This window comes from Callospermophilus lateralis, chromosome 5, assembly GCF_048772815.1.
Source record: "Callospermophilus lateralis isolate mCalLat2 chromosome 5, mCalLat2.hap1, whole genome shotgun sequence".
Taxonomy (NCBI): Eukaryota; Metazoa; Chordata; class Mammalia; order Rodentia; family Sciuridae; genus Callospermophilus; species Callospermophilus lateralis.
This window is the reverse complement of record NC_135309.1, coordinates 12,127,931-12,143,666: the sequence shown is the minus strand read 5'-3', so window position 1 is coordinate 12,143,666 and position 15,736 is coordinate 12,127,931. Positions and strand designations below refer to the sequence as shown.

At 37.5% G+C, this 15,736-nt stretch overlaps 1 protein-coding gene across 1 annotated transcript; it reads right to left on the bottom strand.

The window, feature by feature from the left end:
- Positions 1-13,044: 13,044 nt before the first annotated feature.
- Positions 13,045-13,977, bottom strand: LOC143386277 (olfactory receptor 14C36-like). The gene has a single exon (XM_076841470.2). The coding sequence runs from the start codon at positions 13,975-13,977 to the stop codon at positions 13,045-13,047; it is 933 nt and encodes a 310-aa protein (XP_076697585.2).
- Between the last annotated feature and the right edge of the window lie 1,759 nt (positions 13,978-15,736).

The window sequence follows — 15,736 nt, the reverse complement described above, 5'->3', positions numbered from 1 at the left end:
TGATCAGAGTGCATCTCCCAGTGCAGGTGTGGAGGTCTGCAGCCTAGGGTCTGGGCCTGACCTGTAGGGCTTGTCCTCAGCTCCCCATCAGGCCTCCCCTGACCTCCTGAGACTCCCATGCAGAGCACTTCCAGGGTTGCCCACCTCCTCTCCTCTGTGACCAACTGTTTGACAGTGTGTTCTTTAATTCTCTCTTTAGCTAATTAATAAGTTACTTTTGTCCTCTTCCATAAATACAATTTCAACATTATTTTGCCATTGTATCAACACTTAACAATTTAAATCATGAATAATAATTCACATTATAATTATTTTTTAACATTTCTATGTTGGAATATGTTCATAATCTTGAAGTGCTTAACACCATGAACATGAAAAACTTTCACTCATGGGAAACCATGTAGAATTCAAACTTTCACATTCCAGGCTCACAGGACCAGTTTGTGGAGAACTGAGGTGACCTGACACCACATAGACTCTCCTGCTGTTCCCCATTCACCCTGCTGCTGCCCCAGGAAGGGGATGGTGCTGTCTCCAGGCCACAGGCCTTCAGACCTGGACCCATCCCACCTCTCACTGGGGCTCTCTTTTTCTTTCCAAAAGATCCATGTGAAGACTTTAAAGCCTCCAGATTTATTCCAGCCCAGCTGACATTCTCTTAAATGTTTACTTTTTACCTTAATATGTTTTTACTCTTTTTTCAGCACCATGAAGTTGACAATAATTTGCTTACTTCTTCTTGACACCTACCATTATATTCCTTTCTTCTCAAAGTCATCCTAAGTGTACAAAATGATACTGTTCTCCCTAAGGGAAGGTTTTGCTCATGCTTAAATTACTTCTGCAGTAGCTCAGACCAGTTTAATGTTGAGTCACCTACACAGTCATTTTCTCTGATCTCTGAAAACTGGGTCTTCCTCAGAACCTTGTTAACCACATTCACCCTTAGAAAAATGACCTTCCTACTGAGCCTGCCTGGGCTACACTGGAAATTTTGTGTCATCCAGTGTCAGGGATGGTGGTCAGAATCAGGGAGGTTGATGTTTATTTCACAATGGGCATGAATTTTCCAGTAGTCCCATTCAGTCTACCTGCTTTCTGTTTCTCCCCAGCCTAGTTTCTCCTGGACACAAACCTGAAGTTCACACCTGAGTGACATCCTTGTTCACAGCATGCTCCTTGTACTTTGAGACAGAGTCCCTTTTCTACTTGACATGCTGATTTAATTTTCTCCATTACTGTGTATTGGGCTACACAGGAGGCTCAGGTAAAAATAATTTTTCTGGGAACTCTGTAGAATTTCAAATTTTTTCCACTTTTGTGTATTGTTAAAAATCAGTGTGTTATACTATTTTTTACTAAATCACTATGTAATCAATAATACAATTGTTGGTACAAATTCCTTGATTTGGATATTGTATCATTCATGTTTTTCTCCTTTTAGTAGCAAGTGCATGACTTCCTACACAGTGGTTAGTGAACTAAAGCCTGGTGCCTATGTTGACTAACTACTCACCTGCAATAGCTTTCTGTATTCTACTGATTTACAGATGAAGAGCTCCCAAACACGCTCTGTCCCTTCTACATGGCTGTAGCATACACAGTGCACACTGATGTTAGGTCATGCAAGCCCAGGGGCTTGTGCATTTGCAAGGTAAGGTCTCTTTAAAGCAGAAATTTGTCAACATGTATTTACCAATGATACAAATATAACTACAGGTGTTTCAGATCCTGAGGTTTTGGAAAGAAAAAAAGTATTGGTATTTTTATATAATTTGATTAAGATGAAAAAATAATACAATGATACAAGAGTGTAAGAAAGTAAATACATATGACAAGTTCAGAAGATGTTGGGTGATGCGATAAATCCATATTAAAAACCCTTGCAGGTTTTCATTCTTTCATACTGACTTCTGGGCTCTCCAGTAGTCCTTGGTGAAAACCTCTAGACATTTGTGGCAAATATGAGATGGACAATTGAATATGTGTTTGGGATCTGGAGGCTGATGTAGAACTGCAGACATTTTCTTTGTTTCTAGTTTTTTTCTACTAAAACATATACTGTTTTTGTTTCTCCAAAAGAAATTAATTAATTCTCCATGAAGTAGATTGAATTATATCATCTTAATTGATGTTCTTCTTTGCTTATGTGATTTAATTACAACTTAAAAACGTTTTTGAATTGAATTTACTGTTTTCATGGATTAGTCTCATAGAAAAGTTCAGATTATGGATATGATACAATAAATATATGCATCACCATCTAACATTCATAAGCACTCAAAGTATTCCTGCAGAACTACAAAATATGAGTACTTTAGAACCTAGATTCTTTAATCTAAGAAATCATCTTTAGTTTGTTTACCTTGACCTCAATAATTTTAGAGTGTTCAGAACTACATCTTTTTAAAGGGTGAAATGATTATTAAAATTTCCTAATAAAATCCAAAATATGGGGACATAAATAAAGCAAATGTCAGGTAGCATGAGCATCAGGAACAGAAGTAGGAGGAGAAGTTAGCATGGGTTTAATGCCAGAAGTATAAGAGGGACGGCTTCAAGTGCTTTTCTCCTAAAGTAGGGACAGCTGGGAGCTTTCCCTTTTGGTAATTCCCTTGATAGTGCTTAACATGAGGAAAGGTATGGCACACAGATTGCATGAAAATATGCAAAGATTTCTTGAGTTGTAAGATACAGGAATTCATTATTTTCTAAATTATATCTTTCTATATTAGTAATTATGGTAGTGCTATGGATCAGCCATAGAGGAATACTGAGGAGTACTTTATTACATCCTGACCTTCTTAATGTACTTGCAAAGGCTGCACAACTGTATTTTTTATATTTCTACCAATGGACACACATCCTCATCACATCTGATATACCTTTAGTATAAAGTGTGAAAATTATTGAAAAGGAGAATGGATTTGTGATCAGGACAAAAAAGTATGGTTGATAAATTAAAAATGTTTCAATGAAAATTGTATACAATATTAGATGTTTTTTATTTCCCATAGCTACTGAAAAATATGTAAGTATGTACTTTGTATTAATGAATTCATTCATCTACCTCCCTGTCACCTGCAATGTATTTGGTACTTGGTCCTTGTTGCCTTAATCTGGATATATTTCTCTGTCATCTCTCAAATCTGTGCAGATAAGTTTGTGCATTTGTGTGTGTGGTAAGTAAAAGTGAATTGAAAAGAAGAATTTTAACCCACAAGAGGCACCATGAAGAACTATCACATGTGGTATTTGCCAACACTGTGCAGATCTCCACCATACTCCAGGTATACTATCAGTGAAGAACAGAAATCATCACAAAAACTACAGTGTTTACAAGACTTCTGTGTGCCAGTTATTCTTTGCAGAATTAATTTTCTGGTCTATATGATAATCTGGATGAGATTGCAGATTGCTGAGCAGGATAAAGATGAGGCTCAGATGCCTTTGGAGTATAATGCCAAGAATTCACTCCTGAATGTATCCTGTTCTCCAGGTGGGAGCAGAACTGAGTCTCTCCTTGGCTTCTCCTATCCACTCTGTCTGCAGTCAGGGTGCATCTGGGTCGTCAGCACATGGTATGTAGGATGTGGGGAGCTAGGTCACCTCTGCTTTAAGTGAACCTGGTGCCTGGTCAGTGGTAACAGGGCCCCAGGGAGCCCAGAGCTCAGCCTGCAAAGCCAGCAGGAGGCCTGAGCACACCACCAGGCAGCAGCCCTCCTGAGCTCAGGAGAGAGGACCTGGCCATGTACCAGCATGGACAGTGGATGACACTTAGAAACTCCTCTGCTGGACATCACTCTAAGTCATTATTGAGGAATGAGTAACACTGAGGAGAGACTGATGTTTCTCTGTGTGTTTTCATCTCTGCCCTCCTTGACCTCAGTGTGATCTAGGGGTGTTTATGGTGATCAGTTAACATCAAGAGTGGTGGGCAGCTCTCACTCACTCCAAAACCTGAAAGTGGGAAAAATCTAACACTATCTGCCGTTTAGCTGCAAATTTTTTTGTCATGGAGATGAAAGGCACATGTCATGAATTTAGCCTTTGTAACAATTTGTTATTATCAATTCAGTGTTATGTACAAAAATATGCAATTGTACAACATCCAAGTACATCTTATTCCCAAGTATTTGCTTCAGTCTTAATGAAACATCTATCCATTGTCCCAACTTATCTTTACTTACTGTCACTTGAAGGCACTAAGTATAATCTCCATGTTTGAATTTATGTCCTGGAGATTTTGTATAAGTAGATCATTCAGTATGTGATCTTTTTTATGACTTCACTAAGCCTGATATTTTCACAATTGTTTCACATTATAACATCTATTACTATTTTATTCTTTTAGTGGATGAATAAGTTTCCATTATATATTTATATCAGCATTTTTAAAATCCATATATCTACCTATAGCCATTTTGGTCCTTTGTTCTTTTAAATGGTGTGTGATTTGTGAATCATTGTCTGTTGGATTTTGTTGCCTCCTGGGGTACATTCATATATATGGAGTGCTATTGTTTTCATGTGCTGTTGGATTTGGTTTTTAAGTTTTGCTGAGAATGCTTGTATATGCCTTGATCAAGGATATGGGTCTATAATCCTCGTTTTTGGTGGTTTCTGTGTAGTTTTCTGGATCTTATATTAGGAAAATGATGGTTTTGTGGAATGTGACTTGAGGAGTTGAGGTTCATTTCAGTTCCCTGGAGTGGTTTCAGGAGACGTGGTTTCTCTTCTTTTTGAAGGTTTGGTAAAACAGTAGTGAAGCCATGAGCTGCTGGAGGTTTCTTTACTAGGAATCTTTTATTAGTGATTCAAATTTATTGGTCATATTAATGTCTGGGTCTTTTATTTTCTCATAATTGAGTTCAGGTGTGTTACATCTGTCCCATATTTATTCCTTTTGTATAGATTTTCCAATATGTTGGTATGTATTTGTTTATATGAGTTGCTAATAGATCTTATCATTTCTGTAATATTAGTGAAAAGGTCTTCTTTTTATTCTTTGATATTTTATTCATTTGGGTCTTTTTTATTGTTAGCATAGCTAAAGATTTGCTAATTTTGTTTTTATTTTTACAAACAAATTTTTGTTTTCTTGATATTTTCTGTTGATATTTAGTGTTAATTGCTTATTTCTGATTTAATGTTTATCATTTCTTTTCCAACTGCTTTTTACACGTGTGAGTGTCTGTTTTCTATTGTCATGGTAGGGTCTGCGCTTATTCTTTCTGTTTCTTTGATGCAGGCATTTAGTGCAACACCTTCTCCCTTAGTAGTGAATGCCATAGGTTTTTCATGAATGTCACACGTTTTTCCTTGTATTGTTCTATTTTCATTAATAGTCTTAGTAAAATCTGTGTTTTCCAGTGGCTTCTAATATCTCTCATTTAAAGTTAGGGTTAGGGTTAGGTGGGTTGACCATGGAATGCACTTTGCCAATATTTGATGGACAAGTTTGTGCATATGATGTTGGACTAACTCTTGTTCTTGTCAGCAGTATGTGAGTACACTGATTTTTCTCAACTTTAGCTACAAGAGATCCACCAACTGACTTGAAGTTTATGACTAGTCATTGTGCCATTGGATTTGGTATTCTAGGTGTTGCTGAGAATGCTTGTATATGGATCCTTGATCAAGACATATACTCTCTTTTTAAAAATTTGATTTATCCACTTTTAACACAACCCACACTTTCAGTCACACACGTGAGGGGACATTCCTTTCTCCTCACAGTGGTTCAGAGGCTCCCCTTACAGTGGGTATGAAGAAAGGAAAATCCAGTCTACTGTGTATCATGTCTTCTGGGCTCTTACCTCCTCTACTATCTCTTTTGTTCTTTCCACATCTTTTCTCTGCCTGGCCTAGTGTCCCCAAACAGGCCAGGGGAGCTGCAACTCCAGGCTGGGTGGCCTTTTGCCTTCAGCACCTGGTCCAGCTGTGTGCATTGAGGTCCAGAGGGCTGAGTCCATTTTTTTTTTCTGTCTTAATTTCACTCATCAATATTTTGTAATTTTAAGTGCACAGATTGTTCATTTCCTGGGTTAAATTTAGTCTAATTAGTTTATATTTTTTTAAAAATGTGTTCTGTTTTAATTACCAATGACAGTAGAGTGTATTTTGACAGATTTATACAAACATGGAATACATCGTATTCTAATGAGAATCCCAGTCTTTTGAAGCATATACATAGGTTGATGCTACTGTAAATATGATGGTTTTTCTTAATTGATTTTTTGGTAGTACATTAAAATGAACAGAAAAGCCACTGGTGACAAATTTATCAAAATAAAAATTTCTTCTTTATCTCAACCTCTTCTGTAGTTCATTGCATATAAACCCTCTATAGTTGTTCCTCATTAATATCTGAGAATTGGTCATATTATACATTGTTTTTTTTTAAAAAGTTTCCCCTGTGTGTAAGAAGCAGTAGTTAATACCAGTCACTGGGTCCTTCTGTTTAATCACAGGTCATATTCAGAACCAGTTGCTTTGAAGGCTTCAGGGATGCTTGTATTGGCCAGGCACAGTTCCCTACCAGAAGTTCACATCCTGGCACTGTGAGATCCAGCTCAGAACCCTCAATACCAAGGTCACTAGCAGACCCTCCTTTCAGAGGTCTCTTCTGAGCTTTGAGGGGTCATCTCTCCCCTGGTTCCCAGCATTTACCTGATGTGCTACATTTCCAATGGTAGTAACTGTTTATCTCTGAATTTATTCATGGAACTCTTTTTACTTATTTTGCCTTTATTGTTTATTTTTAATTGTACATAAAGATTCACTTTAATATAATTATACACACATGGAACTTAATTTATTCTATTATACTCCTTGGATCCCCTCCTTCCCCTCCTCATTCCCCCGATTCCCCTGTTCTATTTTACTAGTCTACCTTATCCTCATCTGTTTATTTATTTATTTTTAAAATTTATGTTTTCATTGTAGTTGCACACAATACCTTTATTGCATTTATTTATTTTTATGTGGTGCTGAGGATCAAACCCAGGGCCTCACACATGATAAGTGAACACTCTACCACTGAGCCCCAACCCCAGCCTCTGTTTGTTTATTTTTATTGGAATTTATAGATGCACATAGAGGTGGAATCCACTGTAGTACATTTACACACACTCATGACCCTTTCCTATCCCTTCTCCCTTTCTCTGGATCTTCTTCTTCTATTCCACATATCTTCCCTATGTCTTTATAATATCCAACCCAATTTGCCTCCTTACTTTCCTCTAGATTCTGCATATGAAAGAAATCATTTGACCCTTTATTTTCTGAGTCTGTCTTATTTCATTTAGCATGATGATTTTTTCTCCACCCATTAACCAGAAAATGTCACAGTTTAATTATTTCTTTTAAATGAATAAAACTTTACTGTGTACATATATCACATTTTCCTTATTCATTCATCTGTTTACCATCATCTGGACTAGTTTCATAACTGGATATAGTGAATTGTGCTTCCATAAACTTTGATATGGCTGTAACACTGTAGTTATTGATTTTAGTTCTTTTGCATAAATAATGGGATGGGATAGCTGGGTCATAGGATGCTTCTGCTAATATTGTGAAAATGGCTGTACTACCAGGAGCATTAAACAGATTTAATGCTATTTCAATTAAAATCCCAATGACATTCCTCATAGAACTTGAAAAAGCAATTATAAAATTTATTTGGAAAAAACAAAAGACCCAGAATAGCCAAAGCAATTCTTAGCAAGAAGAGTGAAGCAGGAGACATCCCAATACCAGACCTTAAACTATACTACAGCGCTATAGTAACAAAAATGGCCTGGTCTTGGCACCAAAGGAGACATGTAGACCAATGGTACAGAATAGAAGACACAGAGACAAATGACAAAAACTTCTGCTTTAACAGAGGAACTACTGGGAGACACCTCACATCCCATTAATAACATTTACTGCTGACCCCTCAAACCCCATGTCTGTTTCACAATGCAAAATTAATTTAGTCCATCTCCAAGTGTTTCATAGTCTTTATAATTCCAGCATTGCCCCAAAGTGGAAGTCCAAAATCTTTCCTGAAACTGTAGGTGAACTATTGGCTGTGAACCCCTATAAAACATCAAAAGAAGTTACATACATCCAGTATTCACTAGCAGAGAGTAAATCTTCCAATAGCAAAAGGCAGTAATAGGGGCATATAAAGAATGGATTAGGGATGAGGAAATGCAAAACCCTGTTGAACAAATATGTCCCTCAACTCCGCCTATAATTCCTCATGTAGCATCTAAGACCCTTGACTACAAGAAGATATTTCCAAAGTGCTTAGGTATTCCTGCTCTTTGGCTTTGCCATTTGCAGAGCACAGGCAAATGCTCTATTTTCCTTTAGCTATCTCTGTAGCCAGCAGCTTTTCTTGGCCTGCAGTTCATGCTTTTGGTAACCTCTAATTTCTGGAAATTCCATTCAAATTTTGGCTTCACCTTCAGAGTTTCATCTATCACCTGGTCAGGGGAAGCCTGCAGGGCCTCACACCTTGCTACAGTATGATTGGCATATGAGGCCTTTTTTAAAGATGGTGGTGAAAGGCAGCATGACCCCTTAACTTGAGCACCCTGCATTCCTGCAGAGCCAGCACAATGCATATAATGCCAAAGTCTGTTGACAGCTTGCGCTACAGTTGGGTACCTGAAATTACTGCTGTGAATATTTCTGAATGTCTTCCTTGCTGAGCAGGAAAAACTCACTTTCTGGGCCCCTGTGCTATTGGGGTGGCCCCAAGGCAGTTTGGAACGGAATTTGTCTTCTACATCCATGAGCGTACAACAGAGGTGGTCTTGCAAATTCCTTACATGTCCTAAGCTGCTTCTGTATTTTGTCAGTTTGAAATAGTTGACATCTCTTAAGGGACTGCAATGACTTTACCACCACACCTTCCTTGGCCCTCATTTTCTCAATGATCATGTTAAAACTCTTATCAAATATGGATTTTAACTCTACTAAAATAAGCAACTGCTTTCTTACAATGGTATATGTCTCTGGTATTAATATGAATATTGTAAAGGCTATTTAAAACATGGAAAAATGTAATGGTTATGGCATAATATTGTCAGTCATGAATATTACCTGAAAGCACTCAGTATATTATGTTACCATAATGTCTTGTTGGTGGCTCTCTTTACAATAGATATTATCACACTATTTATCTTACTATAAAAATTTGTTTCTTTGTACAAAACTTGCACACAAAGTAAAGTTTTTTCTAAATTCTGAAGAAGTTTCATATCACACCCACACACCTACAGTGTTTTTGTGTAATTTGACATAAGATATGAAATATCATGAAGTTATTATATCAATATTTTCTTTTTTGGTTTCCTTCATCACCAAATCTTTCAATATAAAACATCTTATAACATAAGGAAAACATCCAAAGTCTTCATCAAGATAGATACATATCATTAGGGATGGTTTTGCAATTTAATTTCATTCTTAATTCATATATTAAGTATAAACTTTACCCACCTAACTTAACTTAAAAATTGTTGATACAAGTCACCCATAGAGGTTCAATAAGCTATAGTTCTGGAGGAAATGCATGTAAATGTGGGGTTTGCAGAATTCATCTGGGATACTCTGAAGGTCTTTTTGCTCTAGCAGGGAACATTGGAGCAGTGGGAAACAGAAACCATAGACACAGTGTGTGGATGGAGCTTGTGTTCTGTTTGGATCCTGTTAAGCAAGTCAAGGCTTCCTGTAGCAGCCAGTGCTGAGGTGTTCACTGGCTCCTATTACAAGCATTCCCCTATCTGCAAACTTTAAGAAATGCCTTTACTAATCAATCAAATATGTTCAGGCTTTTAAATTTACCTAGGTAATAATTACATAGGTTTTTTTTTTTTGCATTTTTTTCCTATTAGTGTACTGCTGAATAAAATTGTTTCTCAAAAGTTAGAATTTGATGTAATTATTTTCATATATATATATATATATATATATATATATATATATACATGTTTTTTCTCTTTTTGTTATATAAGTATTCCTAGGTAACTTGATATGAGCATATGTCAGCTATAATTAATAGTTGGCAAAGCATACGTCAGTGAGGACAGTAGAATGTTTGGAGAGTAATAACTTTTGTGAGATGATGAAAGATTGCCACAAGACTTGGAAGTGGCCCATCCCTGCAATTCCAGTGCATCAGGAGCTAAGGCAGGAGAAGAAGAGTTTCCAAGCCAGCATCAGGAACATAATGAGACAGTAAACAATTTACTAAGACCCTGTTTCTATATTAAACACATAAAAGTATGAAGATGCTCCCCTGGATTCAATTGCTGCTCTGGGGAAAATAAATAATTAAATAAACTGCCCCAAGGTTTTAGGAAACAAGTACAGAGAGAAGTTAAAAGTCTAGTAAAGTGAGAGAAATTTAAGTGTTCATGGAATCAGACACTGAGGCCAGACAATTACATTGTGGGAGGAAAACTGTCCAAAAGATGACCTGCATTTCAGCCTTGGGGTTTGGTCCCTGACACTGGGTCACTCATGAACAGCTAAGAAAGGTGGGGTCTATTTCCCAGCAGTTGGATTTATTATCAGGACTCAGGGGGTGGTAACAATGGTCCTCTGAATACTTCATGGATGAAGAAATTCTTCTTTTTTAATGTTCTAGATGGAGAGAAATATTATTGTGTTTCTCTCTGGATTTTTGGTCACAAATTCTTTAGGATTTGATTTTTGTATTTTTTTCAAATAATTAATTGACAAAAGTATATATCACAGTTCTTGCAGTGTCAAATATGCAAGAACTGTGATATATACTTTTGTCAATTAATTATTTGAAAAAAATACAAAAATAATAATTCTATATATAGAATAGATTATGGAGTATAAGTTATCTGTAGTTTAAATTGGTAAAATTTTCCTCTTTCACAGTATTTGATATCGGTAAGAGGACATATTGGATGAATTGGATGAATTATATATATATACATCTTTGAGGATACATATATCCTCAAAGAATTTCAGCAAATATATTGAATTATACTTTTTATTAAATTATGTATTGATAAAAAATACTTGGGAACCAATCTTACAAAGGAGGTAGAAGACCTCTACAATGAAAACAACAAAAAACAAGAAGGAAATTGATGACCTTAGAAAATGAAAAACCTCCCATGATCTTGGATAGGCAGAATTAATGTTGTCAAAATGACCATATTTCCAATATCTTTATACAGATTTAATGCAATTTCTATTAAATCCCATTGTTATTCTTTATAGAAATAGAAAAAAGCAATTTTGAAATGCATTTGGAAAAATAAGAGATCCAGAATAGCAAGAGCAATCCTTAGCAAGAAAAGTAAAGCAGGAAGCATCACAATACAGAAATGTATACTATACTACAGAGCTATAGTAACAAAACAACATGGTTTTGGCACCAAAATACACTTGTAGACCAATGGTTCAGAATACAAGACATAGAGACCAACCCACATAAATATCAATTATCACATACTAAACAATGGTGCCAAAAATATTTCAGATAAAGGATAGCTTTTTAAACAAATAGTACTGTAAAAACTGGAAATCTATATGTGGCAAAATGAAACTAAACCCCCATCTCTCACCCTGCACAAAACTCAACTTAAAGTGGATCAAAGACCTAGGCAGTAGACCCAAGACCTTGTGCCTAGTAGAAGAAAAATTAGAACCACATCTTCATTATGTTGGCTTAGGACATGATTTCCTTAAAAAGATTCCCACAACACCAGAAATAAAATCAAAGATCAATAAATGGGATGATATCAACTAAAACATTTCTTCACAACAAAGGAAAAAATCAAGAACATAAAGAGAGAGCCTACAGAATAGGAGAAAGTCTTTACCACATGTACATGAATGAACACTAATCTCCAGGACATATATATATATATATATATATCTTCAAAAAACTTATTACCAAAGCAACAAATAACCCAACCAATAAATAGATTTAGAAACTGAACAGACACTTCACAGAGGAGGATATACTATTGATCAACAAGTATATGAAAAAATTTTCAACATCTCTAGCAATTAGAAAAATGCAAATCAAAACTACTCTAATATTTCATCTCACTCCAGTCAGAAAGGAAATTATCAACAAAAATCAACAATACCTGTTGGTGAGGATGTGGGGGAAAGGTACACTCATAAATTGCTGGTGGGACCGAAAATTGGTGCAACCACTCTGGAAAGCAGTATGGAGATTTCTTAGAAAACTTTGAATGGAACCACCATATGACCCAGCTATCTCACTTCTTGGTTTGTACCCAAAGAACTTAAAGACAACATGCTATAATGACACAGCCGCATCAATGTTTATAGCAGCTCAAGTCACAAGAGCTAAACTATAGAACCAAACTAGATGCCCTTCAACAGATGAATGGACAACAAAAATGTAGTATGTACACAATTGAATATTACTCATCCTCAAAAAATAAAATTATGGCATTCTCGGGTAATGGATGGAGTTGGAGAATATCATGCTAAGTGAAATAAGCCAATCCCTAAACACCAAAGGTTAAATGTTTTCTCTGATATGCAGTTTTGATCCATAAAAGGGGGGAACATAGGGAAGTATGGAGGAACTTTAGATTGAGCAAAAGGGAGTGAGGGGAGGAAGGATGTGGGTGGACAAGGCTGGCAAAATGAGGCAGTCATTATCACCCTATGTACACACATGTATGGTTGCACAAACCGTAAAACTCTGTATCATATACCGCCAGAGAAATAAGAAATTATACTCCAATTAGAATAATGAGTTAAAATGCATTCTGCTGTCATGTATAACAAATTAAAACAAATAATTAAAAATAAAAATGTATATAATGACAAAATTACACATTTTATGAAGTATCCATGGAAAAATATGGTAAATCACAAAATATACCTTATAAAATAAATCAGCTCCTAATGATGTAATCCCAGTGTAGGCAGGGTTAGATGGAAAGCCCAAATGTGAAGAGCTTTATCTAAGAACCACAAACAGGGAAATGAGGATAATCTTGAAATGCAACTTTATCATTTCCCTGAGAACAACTGTCTTTGCATAACTCTCCTCACAGCTTCCTTTACCTGCTTGTTCCTGAGACTGTAGATGAGAGGATTCAAGAAGGGAGGAACCATGATGTAAAAGGCAGAGAGAACCATGTCCTGGAGAGTGTCAGAGGTTGCTGAGGACCTCAGGTACACAGCTGTGCCAGAACTGAGGAAGATGGACACCATGAGGATGTGAGGGGTGCAGGTGGAGAAGGCCTTCCCTGGGGCTCTGGTGGGAAATTTCAGCACAGCAGAAAATATGTGAATATATGACATGATTATTATAGCAAAGCAGCCACCACCAACAACTATAATAGAGACAAGAATAAGAATCATGTTGCTGGTGGTGTCAGAGCAGGAGAGCCTCAGCAGAGAGGAGACATCACAGAAGAACTGATAGACCACGTTTGACTGGCAGAATGACAGCCGGAATGTGTTCCCAGTGTGCACACCTGCATACAGCACACCACTGATCAGGGTGGCCAGGGTCATGCGGACACAAATCTGGGGGTTCATGATGAAGAGGTACTGAAGGGGCTGGCAGATGGCCAAATAGCGGTCCCAGGCCATGATGGTAAGAAATAGCATCTCCACATATGCACAAAAAAAGACCAGGAAGGTCTGTGTTGCACAGCCAGCCCCTGAAATGGCCCTGTTGCCAGTGAGAGAGTTGACACAGGCATTGGGGACAGTGACTGAAATGTAGCACATGTCCAAGATGGACAGGTTCCTGAGGAAGAAGTACATGGGTGTGTGCAGGTTCTGGTCAGCAGTGGTGACAGTGACGATGAGAAGGTTCCCTAACAGGGTACCCAGGTAGGTCATTGGGAATACTGTGAAATAGAGGAAACTCAGATCCCAGCCATCAGGAGAGCCCACGAGGAGAAATTCAGTTACCATGGTGGAATTGGCCATTTACTAGAAATTCTGGTTGTTTGAGGTGATGAAGAGTTAAAAAGAGGAAGTAAAAAACCTCATTAATGCAATTAGTTCACACATTCATGTCCAAATAATTTTCTTGTATTTTGTAGTCACTTTCTCTGCATAGAAACATCACTCTTGTTTTTCTGATATGTTTACTCATTTCTTAGCAGAGTGAACCTCCCAGTGCTGGTGTTGAAGTCTGCAGCACAGGGTCTGGGCCTGACCTGCACGGGTTGTGCTCAGCTCCCCATAAGGCCTCCCCTGACCTCCAGAGACTCCATGCAGAGCACTTCCAGGGTTGCCCACCTCCTCGCCTGCATGCCCACCTGTGTGACAGTTCATTGTTTAATGATCTGTAGTTTATTTACCTTCATCCTTCTCCATAGACAAAATTCAATATTATTTTGCCATTATGTCCACACCTAATAATTCAACTTATACTGTATATTGTATTTTTTTTGTTTTTTTTTAAAGATCTATATATATCATGTGGAGTACTGATCACTACGAACATGAAAACATTTTGCTCATGAGAAAACCATCTCAAGATTTCAAATTTTCCCCTTCCAGCATCACAAGTACAGTGTTGTGGAAAACTGAGGTGACCTGAGTGCCCTTGAACTCTGCTGAAGTCCCCCACTCTCCCTGGTGCTCCCCAGGACAAAGGTGGTGCTGTCTCATGGACACACACCCTCAGCCAGACCTGTTCCAGCTCCTGCTGGGGCTCTTTATTCCTCTCCAGGTGATCAGGGTAAGGTCTTCAGAGCCTCTGGGTCCTCGTCCAGCTGACATTCTCCTAAACCTCTACTCTGTATATTTATATGTTCTCACTCTGTGTTCAGCACCATGAAGTTGAAATTTCCTTTGTCTAGACAATAATTTATACTTTTTTTGTTGACACTTCCATTATTTTTCTTTCATCTCATCATAATTACACAAAAAGTACTGAATATATATGTTAAAAGAATGTTTTTCCCATGGTTAGTTACAACACTTCTACAGCAGCTCAGACCACCCATAGGTGACTCAATCCAGAATCACTCATATTGTCATTTCCTCTGCCCTCTGCAAACCTGGTCCTTCTCAGTACCTTCTAGGTTAACCACACTTACCCTTAGAAAAGTGATCTTCCTATTGAGCCTCCCTGGGTTCCTCTGGAAATGTGTGTCCCCCAGGGTCAGGGGTGGGTAGCCAGACACATGTAGGTTGGTGTTAATTTTACAGTGAGGGTGAAGTTCAAGGAGTCCTACTCTGTCTACCTGAACACTGTCTTGCTTCATCCCCCATTCCTCCCTGACACAAACCTGAGGCTCACTCCCACGTGACCCCCTTGTTTATAGCATACCTTGGAACTTGCTGTCAGAAGCCTTTTCTAACTGTGACATAGTTTGATATACTTTTCTCCATTACTGTGTATTGGGCTTTAAAGAAGGCTCAAATGAAACTTTTCCTCTGGAAACTGCTTTACAATCTTAAACTTTCCCCACTTCTGTACAGTGTTAGAAACAGACATATTGTATTGCCTTGAATTAAATCTGTATGTATTCATCACTCAGATCACTGGTGCAAATTTCTTGATTTGGGACCTTGTATTGTTCATCTTTTTTAGTAGCTTGTGCATGACTTCATTCACAGTGGTAATAAACTAATGCCTGGTGGCTTTGTTGACTGATAACTCCCCTGGACTAGATTTCTTTATGCTACTGACTTACAGATGAAGAGCTCCCAAGCAGGCTCTGCCCCTTCTACA

Coding starts and splice junctions, on each gene's coding strand:
- LOC143386277 (XM_076841470.2), bottom strand. CDS start 13,977: ATGGCCAATTCCACCATGGTAACTGAATTTCTCCTCGTGGGCTCTCCT.